The 16,262-nt window shown below is 36.9% G+C and overlaps 1 protein-coding gene across 4 annotated transcripts in view; it reads right to left on the bottom strand.

The window, feature by feature from the left end:
- DIAPH3 (diaphanous related formin 3) overlaps positions 1-16,262 on the bottom strand; it is a gene marked incomplete at its 5' end in the record, with an annotated part of 496,633 nt that overhangs the window by 321,559 nt on the left and 158,812 nt on the right. For all 4 annotated transcript variants that reach the window (XM_080798921.1, XM_080798920.1, XM_080798922.1 and 1 more), the window contains 3 exons: positions 2,344-2,465; positions 3,290-3,403; positions 3,690-3,800. In XM_080798921.1, coding sequence (XP_080655047.1) covers positions 2,344-2,465; positions 3,290-3,403; positions 3,690-3,800 — 347 coding nt within the window. The remainder of the gene's footprint in view (positions 1-2,343; positions 2,466-3,289; positions 3,404-3,689; positions 3,801-16,262) is intronic.

Raw genomic sequence — 16,262 nt, 5'->3', positions numbered from 1 at the left:
AGTATTTTTACCAAATATCAAATTATCTCCCATGCACATTCAACTAGCAGAATATTTTGCACATGTAAGCCATTGAGTATTTGTTACAAAAGTGAATTTGATCTTCTACTCCACCCTCCAATTATCTTTCCACGTTTGATTTTTCTTGGGATCAGGAGCTACCTTTCATGTACAGTCTCCAATCTAGTTCCATTTCAGTAAAATGTCCTCTTGTTCCAAGAGGAACAAATGTTCCAAATGAGAAGGTGAGCAAAATTTCTAATTTCCCAATCCACTAATTCTTTTAAATGGGAATAACTTGCATTCTAAAATAATGTCATTTATAAAAACCTTTTAAAAATATCAGTATGTGTTTAGAATGTTCAGTAAACAAAAAAAAATGTTCCAATAATCAGGGATTTCTAAAAGGTATAAGCCAGCTCCTTCTAAGAGTGTGAAAACCAAAAAAATGAAGCTAAAACCAAAAGAGCAAGATCCATAGACCTGCACACCATGAAATGAAAATTTTACTGTAGGTAAATAAAAAGTTAAATAATTTTTAAATGAATGCTTGAAAACTTAAGTGACCCTAATCTGACTCAACCTTATAATAAAAATATATTCTCTATTAGAATAAATAACAATAACAAATACCTATGAGAATCTGAGAACATGGGCAAAACAATGGATGGAACTGTCTTGATTAGAGCAGTCATAGGAAGAACGATGCCTTCCCAGGGACCATATCTGGAACAAAGACCAAGGTCCTGGGGCTTAAAGAGTCAAGGAAGAATGCGGCATGGTTAAGTATCAAATTAAAATGTGATACTTGAAAAATGACTGAAATAACTAACATTCTATACCTCACTAAAGTCGCTCTGGGGATACTATGGTTTAATACTTTTCTGAGACTCTTAATTCCACTGAAGTGATAGAATTGCCTGAGCAGGTCCTAGGAGAGTTGCACTTTTCAATCTGTTTTAAAGGTAGACACAACCGCCTATGCTCTTGAAGCACAGATTAAGGGATTAGGTTAAAATGAAAGGATCAAAAATAAGATATAACCCCCCTAGCAGCACTAAGACATGGAAAACTTTGAAAGCAAATAATATTCTTGAATTCTTGAAAACTCAAACAGTATTGAACAATCGGAGGTTGACCGAACCAACCATACGGGAATCAAGAAAAGGATGGGGTACTTTAGAGTAAATGGAAGTTTTCATTTTATTTTTAAGAATATTAGGGAAAAAATTGTAGTATAATTACCAGCAAGATACTCTGATATTTAAAAATATTATTTAATCAATGTATAGATATTTTTAATCAAATTAGTATTTTCACTAATATTTTGATCCATATATTAATATATTACATTACTATTTACAAAAGGAGATAAGATGAATGATCTATACTTATCCCAAAGAACCTAAAGTTTTACCTTTTTTTTTTTTTTGACTCTTACTCTATTCACTTGTCAGTTATATAAAAAGCCAGAATTACACCCTCTGACATCACCCAGAGGACACGGCCTCAATGAGACATGTCTAGCAAATTCTTCTACATGAAATTAGAGTAAGAAAATACTTATTGCCCAAAGTACTTGAGAATGAAATTTCAGGAAAGCTAAATTAAAGGCGATAAAAAAAATGGTTTTAAATTCAAGGATCTCAGCTTCCCTCATAAAACAGTAACAAGGTGGAAAGCGGATATAGAGAGCATTTACTGAGGATACACCATGTGGCAGATATTTGGCTAGGAGATTTACCCAGGCTACTATATTCCATCTTCATAACAACCAAGCAACTTAGGTGCTAATAACTTCACACAGCTACAGATAGACAACGTACAGATGAGATAAACAATCTGTTAAGCTCAAGATGGCTAGGATATAACCAAACTTGAAATGTCATTTGTCTCGCTTTTCTGATACAGTTGCATCTAATGTTGCTAGTGTATTATCAAGACACTTGCTAGTTACTTAAACACTAATAAAAGCAATGTTTAGTACCCTTCATGTAACTTATATAAAGAAACTTATCAACATCACTCCTACTACCTAAACACTAAACAGAAAATAGTATCCATCACATGATAAATTAGTAATTTGTTGCTAGTGTGCATTTTTATTCAGACGAAAACTTGTTACCAAGAATCTGTTGGAGCTTAAAACATAACAGTAATATCATTTTACCATCACCTGTCTAAATATACGCCTATGAGTCAGTATTACGGCATAAATAAGTATCTGAAAATTATTTGCTTGCCCAAACTAAACATCAGATTTTCACAATCAACAGAATTTCGTTAATGAAAGAAAACATTAGAACAGAGCTTCTTCTTACCTTACAAAATAATTCCTCTTACCTTATAAAATAATCATTTCGAATCAGCAAAAGATGCTGAAGAATAGAAATGAAATATCCTTCCGCTCTGGTTTCCTTAACTGAGTTCCACACCACGTTGTAAATATCATATGCTTCAGTAAACTGATTAAGGAATATACGAATTTATTCATCCTCTACACCAAACGACTGTAATAACATAGCACAGAATCTACTCTGTAAGGCTTCAAAAGACTATTATGTGCCTTAGCCTAAAGTGGGCATCATGTATACTTAACATCAAATAAAACACAGGTCTCTAGGTTTCAGAGTAGAGGAAAACAGTTTGCAAATGACAACTTGACCTGACACTCCCTGGCTTCTCCTCCACCATCAACTCCATCATTTGCCTCTCTCAAGCCAAGACGTTGCTGGAGACAAGAGTAAGAGGCAACTGGTTATAAATACTATATTAAATTTTCTTTACCAAGAGAGCTGATGCCAGGCACTATCCACCATGGAGTAGCCCCAGCAGAGGCCAGGAACCTGGTGGATTTCTGGAAAAGCACACAGAGTTAACAGAGGCCATGTGAGTGTTCCCCCAAGGTGTAGGGCAGGAGCCAACAAGCAAGCTAAGGACACCCTTCTCCTAATGCTGGAAAGCACTAAAGGAGAGGAGCTGCCAAACATGAAAAGAAAAAACAGGTAGTGTACACACACACACACACACACACACACACACAAGGCCTAACAAAATCCATTTGTAGGTTGTAACATTGATTTACATATGCATGTACTCAGAAATACACACATTAAACTAACTAGAACAGTTTATATAAAAATCAGTCTGATTCATAAAGGTTTGACTTTATACTATTTATATCAAAATGGCTTCAGAAGTTTAATATTTTGGGGGGTGAAGATTGGTTGTTGGGGGTTAGCAAGAATTTTTCATATTTCACTAATTTCAGAACAAAAGGATATTCAAGTTCAGATCTAATATCATCGAGGCGATGAGAGAACTCAAGCAAATCTTCTTCCTTATGCTCATCAAACACTTTAAGTTGGATATCCAGGCCATCATTCCTCATACGTTTTAAATTCTAGAGATATTAAATAGAAATGACAATCAATGGTTTTCTTTTTAATAATGCAAAAAAACTTAATGAAAAACACAAACAACAAGCCAACCATTTGGCTGGATTTATAGCATTCAAACACTTAAAGTGTTAAATAATACTCACATCTTATCTATATTTCACAAATTTTTATAGTCGAGCCTTTTTTCCCCCACAGATAAATTATTCTTGAAGGTAATTTATCTAAATTTCCCCCTATTCAAGTACTCCTCTAATTTAAATATTAATAAGGAGACTGCAGGGCACTTACTGGCAAGATGTCTTTCAATCCACAACGCATAAATTCATTTCTGATGTGAAGCCTGAAGTCCAAATCATCAGGAGATGTAACAAGGGCATTGATGAGCTGCATACACGCTACCTACAATAGATTGCACAGTGAGACGAAGGCTCAGATTCCAACATTAAAGAAAAGAGTCATAGAACTGTAATATCAAGGTTTTGTTCCAAGAATGAAATATCTTCCTTCAGGGGAGAACCTACTAAAACAATAATCCATATGTAAATTATTTTAGTCAATTACAAATTAAGTAAGAAATATCATTTCAGTGGAGTGTTTGTTTTTTTTTAATTTTCCATTTGTTTGGGAGTTCTTGTGGATTAAGAGAGAGAAACATTAGGCACTGGTACCATTCCATAAAAAATTCACTCTAGCCGAACGTTAAGTTCTTGTCCAAAAATATCATTCCATGCACATACAACACAAAATTGAACATCCTACTTGAAAAATTATAGATCTCTACTGGATATAAAATACTTACCTAAAATAGAATGGTAACTTGCCATTCATCAAGAGAAACCCAAAATTCCAAACACCTGAAGGTCAGTAATTTTCCTGAATCTGGTTAATGGGGTTGTTATAACCAAAAATTATCTCACGAACATGGCACAATTAATTAGAATTAACCAGGCAATGGTTCAAACACTTTGGCAAGAATTAAAAAATAATATATGTCATGTTTATTCTGAAGGTATAAAGAAATTACATAACTAATTAAATTCTTTGGTATATACCTTCAATGGTGAAAGTGCAATAATACCTGTATTTTCCAGTTATTTAACACTCCAAATTCCAAAGTGGATCTTTTTTTTTTTTTTTAACCCCCAGCTGAAATTTATCTTTCATTGTCTGAAATCCATATAATCAAAGCAAAAGAGATCAGAGGCAAAAGTGATCATCTCTAAGAAAAGCAAAGTATTCTTTGTTGATGATGATGATGCTATTTTTCTAAGTCTACATTCTACCCGAGTCTAACAAGAATGACTGGCTTACTGATCAATATGTTTAACCTCATGCTGTTCCCTAAATTGTCCTTTCTCCATCCCTTAAGGCAAGGTTTACATGAATTTAAAATGCTTTTTTTGGATTAAGACACCGACAGGGGTCTTAGGTCCTGCTGGTTGAAATATATCGTAATTATTGTATTTGATGTCTAAATACTAAAATCTGACCAGCATGCCTCTACTGTCGAAACTTAAGACTATTTAAACTGGAGGAAGGAAATGTGCCAGAAGATAAATAGGGGAAAGGGAAACATTTAAAATAAAAAAAGAATAAACTTAAAATGAAGGTGACCTTTCCACTCCACATTCATTCAGCTGTAACTGGCTCACATCACAAAGTTTAAGATGCTTTCTTTCTACCTCCTTGCCAATCATTACCTGGTAACCACAAAAATAGTTTTTCAGCAGTAGTATGTAGTTTTAAAAGATCTCAAAGGATATTTAAATAATGTTTCTCTACATTCAGAGCAATTAAATTAGTATTAGTCATTAGGTTTCTGGAAAAGACGTGAATTATAGAGAACTCAAAGCAGCAAAAATAAGCAGCATAAAAAATTAGCAGGAAATAGGACTTAAATGTAAAGTAAATACATGCAGAACAATAGTAGCCTGAAATTGAAGAGAAAGAAGGGAAAAGGATAATCCAAATTATTTCTAGGAAACACCCTAAACGGCAATAACCTATAAAAGGAAAAACAGAAAATTGATTTAAGCTAAAATGATGAAGTTAATTATCTAAAATCCCTTCCAATTCTAATAGTAATTTGCCATTATTATGACCTATAACCACTCTTTAATCGATGTCATGTAAATATATGTCTATGAACATATGCAAGCATACAGCAAAATGTAGTGTTTCCTTACAGAAAAATAATTCTATCATCAAGGTAAAGATCAATGAGTTCCTTCTAGGTTTTTAGCATGTATACTGAGATATATAGACTTGTTTGATCTTAGAATTTCATACAAACAGCATACTAGCAGAAGCAGGTGCCAATATAGCAACTATGTCATTGAAATCAGTTACTACGGACAGTAGGAACTATGAAGGTAAACGGGATATATCTGCCTACCCTCATGAAGATAGATACAATGGTAGAAATATACCATGTAGAAGAGATATGTTCCACAGATAGCAGGAACGTGGAGAAACTAAAGACAAGGACAGCTGGGTAAAGCATAGGCCCTTAGGGATGAAGAGGAAAGCAGCCTGATGCAGGACCGAGGTGAGATGTTCAAAACAGCTAAAGAATGAACCTGTTAGAGAACGTGGGACCTTCCATTGAATTACAAGGAATTCTGATTTCCTGAGCAGTTTGTGAGGGTGAGAAGGCAGAGAGCAGTGCAAGGAGTCACAAGAAATGAGGCAGGACAAGAAGACAGGCCAGGTGAGGTACAGCTGCATGTGCCAAGTCAGAAAATTCAGGCTCAGCTGGAAACAGGGGAAACCACAAGGGATTCTATGTAAAGGAGAGGGAACAGTAGAGGGAACAGTGTAACTTAAGAAGCTGTTGTAGAAGCAACTTGAGTGAACAATGACAAGAGCTTGAACATTAAAAATGTAACAGAAACTGATAGAATTGCTGGGTGGACATGGGGTTGACTCAGAAGCATTCAGAAGAGCCTCCTCACCTCTGTTCTTCAACTAAATAGGAGGTAATACCATTAACAGAGCTATAAAATGTAAGGAGAGAAACAGGTTTTAGAGAATAGGATAAATCCCGCTTTTAAAATTCTGAGATTGAAATGTATATTAGGAGGGGTACCTGTGTGGTTCAGTTGGTTAAACGTCTGACTCCTGATTTGGGCTCCGGTCACGATCTCATGATCATGAGATAGAACCCCACATCCAGCTCCTTGCTGAGCATGGAGCCTGCTTAAGATTCTCTCTTCCCTCTCCCTCTGACCCCACCACAATTTCTTCTAAAAAAATTTAAAAAATGAAAAATAGACGTACATTAGGACTCATTCATTCATTTAAAAAAAAAAAAAAACCCTAGTTAGTGGGTACCTAGACTGTGTCAGCTGGAGATATTAACAAAAGCTCAAGGAAATAATGGCACTGTGATATTCATCACAAACAATTCCCATGCTGCTTGAGGTTTCAAAGATGTAACCTTTATAATCTTTATTAATTTGCATTTAAAATATTGTTCCAACAGCATCACAAAATGTACTTCCCTGTGGAATAGATGAGGGTAAGAAAACTAAGAGCTTCTGCCCTCCTGGAAATATCCTAATTTAAAGCGTCTATGTTTGAAAATCAAAATACAGAATTCCCTGTGTACCTGCTCAACCATTTCATTCCCTCTAAGCCTATTTTATTGGTGCCCACTAAGCACTTCTAAGTGCTAGGGATACAGCTATGGAAAAAGACAGAAATCACTCTCAGAGATGAAAAGTTAAGACTGCTGCAAGGTTTTTGGCCTGGGCAATTCGAAGGATGGGATTATCATTGATCAGGGTGGAAAATAAATCATTCATTAAGATGGGAGAAAGAAGCTTGGGAAGACAGATCAGGGGAGCTGCGTTTTAGAGATGTTAAGTTAGAAATATCTTTAGTGATCAGCATTGAAAAAAGTGGAGAAGGAAACTGGCTATAGGGGACCCAGGTTCAAGAAAAACATGACTACAACAACTGCACATAAAACTCACGGTCTTACGTGGAACCACCCAATGGTAGCAGAGAGAAAAGAGGTACAGCAGCTGATTGGACATTTTAGTTGCAGATTTTGTTTTAAAGGCTGGGGAAATAAAGCTAAAAGGCATCAGTGAGGTAGAAGAAAAAGGAAACTTGGGTGCCCAGGAGTTATGGGAGGAAACAGTCTCAACAGAGATAATGATCAACTGAGTCAGAGGATCTAATAGGTCAGCTAAGATGACTAATAAATTACCACTGCATTAGGCCAATTGGTGACTTGACAAAAACAGTTTCTATAAAGAGACAGAGTTGTTGTCCCAAGTAGGAAAACACCTGCCTTCTCATATGTACCATATGCAACCAAGATGATCGGCACTAAAATACTCTCTTTCCTCCAAACTCATCTATACTTTAGGAATGCTGCTTATTAACCTTTAGTCTCAGCATATATGACACTTCTCTTTAGGTGTTAAATCATGGACTCAGTTCTAATGATTTGGAAAGCAGATACTGCAAGCTCATTTTGTTATTCTTGTCTCAATTATCAAGAAGGAACCTCACATGAGAAAAAGTATCTTTAGCATAACTTATAGTTGGAAGGGTGTGTGCATGCGTGCGTGCTGCATGCATGCGCTCACGCGCACTGGTGTCCATCTAGGGCTTAGGGTAGTTGAAGGTTCCCTCAAGAGCAGCAGCAAACAGAAGGTGCACTGCAAGGACTAGGACCCGCCAAGCCCACAGACCAAGCCAAGGAAAATGAGCAGCCAGAGTGTAATTACAAATAGTGCAACAAATGTCAGCAATGCAGTAAACTAGAAGGCACAGACACACAACAGGGGGCAAAGTAAATAAACCGTAAACAGAAATCTCAAAGATAGTCAATATGAGGAATAGATCTGGTCAAAGGCAATCTCAGGAACAAGGCAAATGATCAAAGAAAAATCATTAGACCTAGAAAGAGGTTAATGAGCAAGACAAAGAAAGGAACATGCCACTATCTCCAACACTTCATCAGCAAAGTAGCTTTCTGCCCTTGAAAACAGTCAGGTTTCTTCATCTGTGAATACCCATCACCTAAATTTCCTCCAGTACACAATTTTACTTACCCCTGTCACCAGGCTCAATGCAAAGATGAGAAAAAATAAACACTTTATGCATTTTTAAACTTTGACGCAAAACCTTTGACCCTTTCAGATGAAAGCGAAGCACAAAATTCAAGGTACCGTAACAGGTGTGATGCCTAGAGGCTCAAACATAAAGCTCATCCAATTTGTTCAAAGGCCACCAGAGCAAATGTTTTCTCAGTGACTGTGCTGAAGGAACAGAGAAGGTATCTGACAGCCAACGCAAGAATATTCTTTAGAAAGCTCACACTTTGGTCAACGTGTTCATCCTGAACACAGGTAGGTGTTTTTACAAGTAAAATGATGACTATACGACACTGAAAATATATCAGTTTTATAACCTAAATTCACACTATAAACAAGTACCAGTCAAGTACTTACATAAAAATTCTATCAGAATCCGTGAATAATTATTATCTGGGCCTGGAAGATACAACATAGTCTGCTATTCATCTTCCCTACCCCACAGCAGAAATCATCTGTTTCTCTTTGTACAATCAAATTCCATATTTATCAAGTTAAAATGAGTAAATGATGCTTACAGAGAAACAGTTTGCCGCTAGTGCAAAGAAACTCCAAAGAATTTAAAAAGCACACGCGTTAATTCAGAATAAAAACTAACCAGCCTACATTAAGCAGACAAACACAGAAACAGTAAAGTAGATCAGCAGATGTAAAGTTCTTTTTAATTTTATTTAGACTTCCAATTGAGTATTCTGCAAATGATCGACACAGTAAGAGAACAAATCAGAGCATGAGGTAACTGCATAATTCCCATACAAACACAGAAAATAAAGCGCAGAATTCAAAAAGCTACAATTTATATGAATGGGAATATTGGAAAAACAAACAGATTTTTAAATATTTATTCAGACACTCCCCACTGCGACAGCATTCATTTCTTCTGTGTCCTCCCATGCATTTTGCTAGAACTCCTCCTACTGCATTTTACTTATGAAACATTAGCTAGCTTCAGATTCCCAAGTATAAGCTTGTTAAGGGCAGGAGTATACTTTTTAAAAAAATTTTATTTATTTATTTGAGAGAGAGAGAGAGAACACAAGTAGGGAGAGGGGCAGAGGGAGAGAGAGAAGGAGGCTCCCCTCTGAGCAGGGACGGGGATGTGTGGGGTTAGATCCCAAGGCCCTGGATCATGACCTAAGCCAAAGGCAGGCACTTGAGCGACTGATCCACACAGGTGGCCCAGGCAGGAACGTACTTCTTGTATAGCTCTTGTATAACTCAATGCACAGCAGTCGCTGAACAATTAACTAATTGACTGCTTAATTATGAAACTCTGTGCAGTTACCTTTGAAGCATGAGGTAAGTTTATCTTTCTGGTGATCTACTGTAGCGTAAGTGAAGAAATTTATTATGTCAGCTCAGAAAATTGGCTGTAGGTTCTAGACAAAAATTTTCACCACAAATTTATGCTTAGATGTGTGTTCCCTAGGACAGCGTGAGTTCACATTAGACTATTATTCCACTGTGATTCTCTAACGTCTTAGTTTTAATGGCATATTATTTACCAGTCCATTTCAATGCATTTAGCATTTGGATTTATATTGATATATTAATCCTACTGATGAAAACCTCAACAGAAGTAGTCAAAACAGAGAGGAATTAAAACAAACTGATCTCTGCTTCCTTCTGGGATGCCCCAACACTGGTCCTAAATATAAAAACTTTCTACCATTTTTGTTCTTTATTTGGTTCTTCATTACAAGTGAGGACAAGTTACTTGAAATTGAAAATAACTTTGGTTAGTAATTTGGTGGGGCAGGGGGAAGTGGAGATATTTGAAACAAAAACAAATAATAAATTAAGATATGACTATTCATTATAGTAAGACCTTTGGTCTCAAGCAAAATTAAACTTGGGAATATTTTGAGCATTGAAGGGGTACAGGAAACAAAAAGAAAGAGAAGCAAATAAAGTTGACTATATCTAAAAAGTCATTGTAACCTATAATTTGTTTCAATGTCATATTTCTCAATTATTGCCCAGTAACAAATTTCAAAGTACAGTGACTATAACTCCATTAAAGGTAATTGTTCCTACTTACTGAGACATAAGAAAATGTAACCCAATCAATTTTACAAATATCTATTCTGTTATTGAATTGAATGAAATACAGAAATTGAAGAGGTTTTGTTTTGTTTCGGTTTTGTTTTTAAGAAAAACTGTCTTTGCGGCAGCCACGGGAATGCAATTCTCAATCTCTGGCTGCAGAGAGTATAAATGACCAACAGCCCAGCCCCAGCTGCTACCCTGTGAAATCCATCACAACAGGTGAGCTGAGGCCACGCTCCCCACGGGCCTTTCCCAGCCAATGTCTGAACACACAGCAAGAATACTAAAATGGGAAGCCAAGGGGGCTTTGGCTTGAGGACAAAACAAACCTGCCAAGTTCTCCTGGAAGTGCACATCAGCCCAAGACACTTCCCTCAACCCTCCTTCCTTCTCTCCTCCACCTGGCATCAGGTCTGCAGGGAGCTGGACATCTCCTCACCTCCCCCAGCCCTCTCCAGGCCCTCTAGAAGGCCTTCCCCCTAGTGCCATGCATACTAAATCTCTTCCTTCTCAGAAGACCCAGATTAACACAGCCTTGCTCTACAAAGCAAGTTTCAGCAAGAATATCGTTTTCAAGTTGTATGATTCATAAGTATTATAAATGCAACTTCATATTCAACAGGACACTTTCACTTTTTCTTCCTGTTCTCTAAATGTGAACACCTTATGCACTTTAATATGTAACCTTGAGATATTTGTTAAGACCACGTGCATGCCAGGTATCTGAATATGTTTGAAATTTGACATTCCTCTAATAACAGTTCTAGAGATACCAAAGACTTAGATTATATTTCTGCCTTTTGTCTTTTTAAAAAATACCTTCTAGGATAGAGCAGTATCTACTGTGAGAATCCTAGAAAGACATACCAATCATCCCTGTCCCCTGAGTCCTAGGATATCACCTACCACCCTTGTCCAATGTCCCTTTAGTCAGTAATTAAGGTAGGGAAGATACTCTGTAGTATCACATGAACCAAAATAAATGAAGGTTTCATTCTATTCAGCTATTTCAAGGTGCAATGAATCTGTAGGAAAAAAACACCAAGAGGATCAGACCGAAGGCAAAGTCAAGAAGCTGACAGGAGAAGGTTTCGTGGTCTGTTCCCCACCACTGGACAAATCACCCTGAGTCTCTTAGATTTCTGGGTGCATTGCAAGTAGAGGCACTGGTGGGCCATCTTCTGATTGTTCTTTTCGAGGATGTTTGAATAGCAAATAGGTAGGCATGCTTCATGTCCAGAATAATAAAGATAATATCTCTTTGGAGCAAAAGGCAGGTAGAATTACAACCCACTATAAAAGACTAAGGTTTTCTAAACTCAAGAGTTTCTCTCCTATAGCACAACTTGGCCTCTCCACCAAGTTCTCACATGCTCCAAAAGCAGGGATTGGCCTCAATTTTATCCTGAACTGAGCATCCTACAGTTTATCAGCCAGTAGGGAGGCCACAGTGAAAGCACTATTACCCAATAGCTGCCTGTTCGATAAAGGTCATTGGAGGACCCCAATAACTACAAATAATACTTTCCTTCCAGAAGTACCATGTAGACCTTCAAGACTATATATGCTATGAAGCAGCCAGGTGTTAACTTGCTTGTCTCTCTAAAAATGCTGCCCTTCACCTCAGAGCTGATTCTAAGAGATGTTCAAGCGTCTAAGCAAACACAAGCGCTACACCATGCAGTCCTCAGACAGCCATGAAGGCTCTCCAAACTGAGGCTACCACTGGTCCTGCAGAAAAAATTAACTATATATGTGTACCCTGCAGGCATTTATCTCCATGATGGGAGTTGCCCAATTAGAAAATGAGGTAAGATATCTGTCCCTGATTTTAGTTGAAATTAAAATTGATAACCGCACTGGCCCTGGAAAACACCTGGCTTCAGCTCACTCACTAGGGTTGTTATGGATAAAAAAATTGTCCTGGATTTCCTTCTTGCTGAACCAAGGGAAGTCTGTGCAATCACTAATACATCATTCTGTACCTGACTACCTCAGCCAAACTGGAAAGATCAATAGAAAAAATTAAGATTCTGTTGTTCTAAGTTAGACCCTGGTGGTCTGTGGGATTTGTTCAGCTGATTCCATCTGGGACCTGGAAGGCCTGGCTGGGGTCCATACTGCAGGTTAGCCTCAACCTGCTGCTTGGAGTCTGGCTGACCAACAGCCTTAATTAAATACTCTGAGAGAAACTGAACTGATTTCATCATGGCCTGCATCCATCAGAGTAAGTACTGCCCATGATGTAAGACTTGAATTTCCTATACTCAGGGTTTCTCTCCTGAAGCACAACCTGCTGCAACTGGAAACCGAGGCTGATACAAAACACTACTGTTGCTATGGGTAATGAAGTCCTTTGTTGTTGACCGAGGGATCCATGTCTTCTCACAGCACCCATAAAACTACGACAGACTAACAGGTGACGTAAAAATCATGTTCTTGATACTTCCTCCCATGGGTCCAAAAGGACTGAGAGGAAGACACCATAGGAAAACATAGCATGCCATCACCACAGGCCTGAGAACAAATGCACAGAAAAGCAAAGGTCCACCCAAAGAACTTCAGGATTCCCACTCTGATTCCTTTCCTGACAAAAATCTACCACAACTCAAACAGCTCCATGACCAACACCAAGCGTTTAGACAAACTCTTTAGAATCTACCTCATGTTTGATACTCTAGCAAAGGATGGCTTTAAAAAGAGAAGAGACAAGACACACATAGTAAAGAAAAATAAAAGGAAAAAAATGAAAATAACAGATAAATTCAACACGTGGTTGAAACTAGAGACCGGCTCACCCGCACTTCTTTGGACCCTCTTTTAGTAAGGAAGACTGAGCCAACATGAAGAAGTGATTGTCTGAGCCGCGTGAGGCAAGGTTTGCTGCTGTGGCAGAAACACAGCCATGTGGCCTAGTGTGCCACGTGCTAACCAGTGTAGAATGCTGGGCATGGAGTTTCCCTTAGAACATTCCCGGATGTGGTCTGGCACTTCTACATTACTTCCAGCTAGTATCATCCACATGGAGCTCCCCAGGCCTGCCAAAAATTCTGTTAAGGTACCCAGTACATTTCCTGCTTCAATTACCCATAGTGGATTATGCTGTTTGACTCTGAAAGCCCTTCTCTCATGTACTTGAGAAGAGTAGTATATATTTAAGTCTGATATTTATATTAGTACTTTCTTTCCTGAGAGGAAAGACTCTCTAAGGCCTGAAAATAATTTTAGGTTATTTCTGACACTCGCTTTTTTTTTTTTTTTTCTGTCTTACTATACCATATGAGTAGGAGGAATGAAAGGATGTTCAATTCTACCAGAAACATGGACAGTCACATTATCTTATTATTATTATCAGACTCAAAAAAAATCTAACAATCCTCCTTGAAAAAGTACTTTGTTATACAGTACTTTGTTATATATAAAAGAACAATGAGAATTTTTTAAATTTTACTATCTTCCATTTCCTCCAATTTAAAAGCAAACAATAGGGTTCTCTTTTATTCAACAATAAACAAGTTTTATTTTTAATTTGGTCACTTGCTAATATCAGCCAGACTAGTACATTTCAATAAATACAAAATAAAAGGTAATGGTAAAATGGGCACTTAGAACAATAGCTTAATAGGAAAATTGATAACCAGTTAGCTCTAAAATATACTTTACTTACAGAAAATTCAGAAGCACTCAAAGAGAAGGGTTGCTTAATTTTTTTAAAGGAAAGAGAGAACAACCAGCAGTCCCAGGAAAGACAATCTACTTACTTCCCCACCACCCCTGAACTCCCTAAGTTAACTAGCTATCTGGAAAATAATACCTTTAACACCTAACTTAAGCTTTCCACCTGCTAGTTTAGGCTTAGTAATGAGAAACCTTCCTTCAAGAGTAAAGACCCAGAATAAAAAGGTTGAGTAGGAAAATAAAAAATTTTTAAAAATTCTTCCCATCATTTATTCATAATCAAGAACATGGAAATTTAATCTGAACTTATCAAAAAAATGAAAAAAGTAATGCTAAAATGAACTTTTACTTTTCAATGAAAATTAAACTTTAAAACCCATATCAAGACATTTTAGTGTTTTGGAAAATAACATAAAAAAACATAAACATAAAAAAATGTAATTACTCACAACTAAGGCAATTAGTTTCAAAAGAGCAAATACAAGCAGCCACCCATGTCTTGGTAAAATTTTTCAAGAACTGAGGAAAATGGTTGACTTCAACAACTATCTAAGGGAAATGTTGTTGGCTAGCCATGCCCCCAGTCCTTATTCCCTTAACACTAAATACGGCAAACACACAATCATTTAATAAATAAATAAATAAATAAATAAAATCATCTCCACCAATATTCACAGGTAGCATTATCCATAAAAGGCAAAAAGAAACAACTCACAATTCCACCAACTGACAACTAACTGATAAACAATGTGGAATATCCACACAATAGCCCAATATTTGGAGGGGGAAAAATGAAGTTGTGATACATATTTCAACAAGAACGAACACCGAAAATATTGAGAGCACCAGTCAGAAAAGACCCTATATTGTATGATTTTTAGCAAAAATCCAGAATATGAAAATTTATAGAGATAGTGGATTGGCAGTTGCCTAGAGCTAAAGGGAATGAGGGTATTACAAGGTGACAATGAAGGGACTGGGAGAGGGGGTGAGGAGATTCTTTTAGGGGTAATGAGAATGTTCTTGATTATGGAGAAGATTGTACAACTCTAATTATACAAAATTATAGGACTGTCCACTTTTCATGGATAACGTTTATGATATGTGTATTTTATCTCAGTAAAACTATTATAAAAAGGAATCATTTCAAAATTACATCAAATCTTTAAATATATTTTAATTTCAAGTCTTAGTGTCTTCTATAAACTAATAATCCATTCTCAATTTTTAACTGGCCATTCTCTTTCAGAGAATTTTATAGATATCTATTTTCCAAATGGTAGCACCTTCAATAAATTGAGAGTAACTGACCAACAGAAATATCCAGGAACGTTTTTGATACATGTAGTTTGCCTTCAGGTTCATATGGTAATCAATGATAATCATACAAGGTTAGACAAGTTTACCTCAATGTTTAGCCATTGCCAAACATGGCTACCTCAATAGCCAAAACAAATTTCATACACATGTTACCAAAAATTTTAAGGTTGTAATTGCCATCTTTCAATTAATAAGTCAATCATGTTATTTGTCTAGATGAAACATGGCTTTGTTCTTAACAAGACATTCTTTACCCTTTTCCTCAAAGCTTTAAGATTTATCTATTTATTTGACAAAGCGAGCGAGCACTAGGAGAGGGAAGAGGCAGATGGAGAGGGGGAAGCAGGCTCCCCACCAAGCGGGAAGCCCAACACAGGGCTTGATCCCAGAACCCTGGGATCACGACCCAAGCCAAAGGCAGACACCTAACCAACAGCCACCCAGGTGCCCCTCTTCAGAGCTTTAAAATATTAAGTGACCATAATACTGCTGCAAACAAATTGGGACCCCACTTTTACCAAGTCTTTTTAAACTTTTTATTCTGAAATAATTGTACATACACAGAAAGTTGCAAAAAGAAAAAACTTACAGGTAGGTCCTAGGTACTCTTGGCAAAATTCTGCCCCATGGTAACTTCTTGCATAATTATAATGTAACACTAAAACCAAGAAATTGAAATTGGTACAACGCACAAGAGCTTATT

Source organism: Martes martes (genome assembly GCF_963455335.1).
Source record: "Martes martes genome assembly, chromosome: 3".
In the NCBI taxonomy this organism is placed as follows: Eukaryota; Metazoa; Chordata; class Mammalia; order Carnivora; family Mustelidae; genus Martes; species Martes martes.
This window is presented reverse-complemented; position numbering and strand designations above follow the sequence as displayed.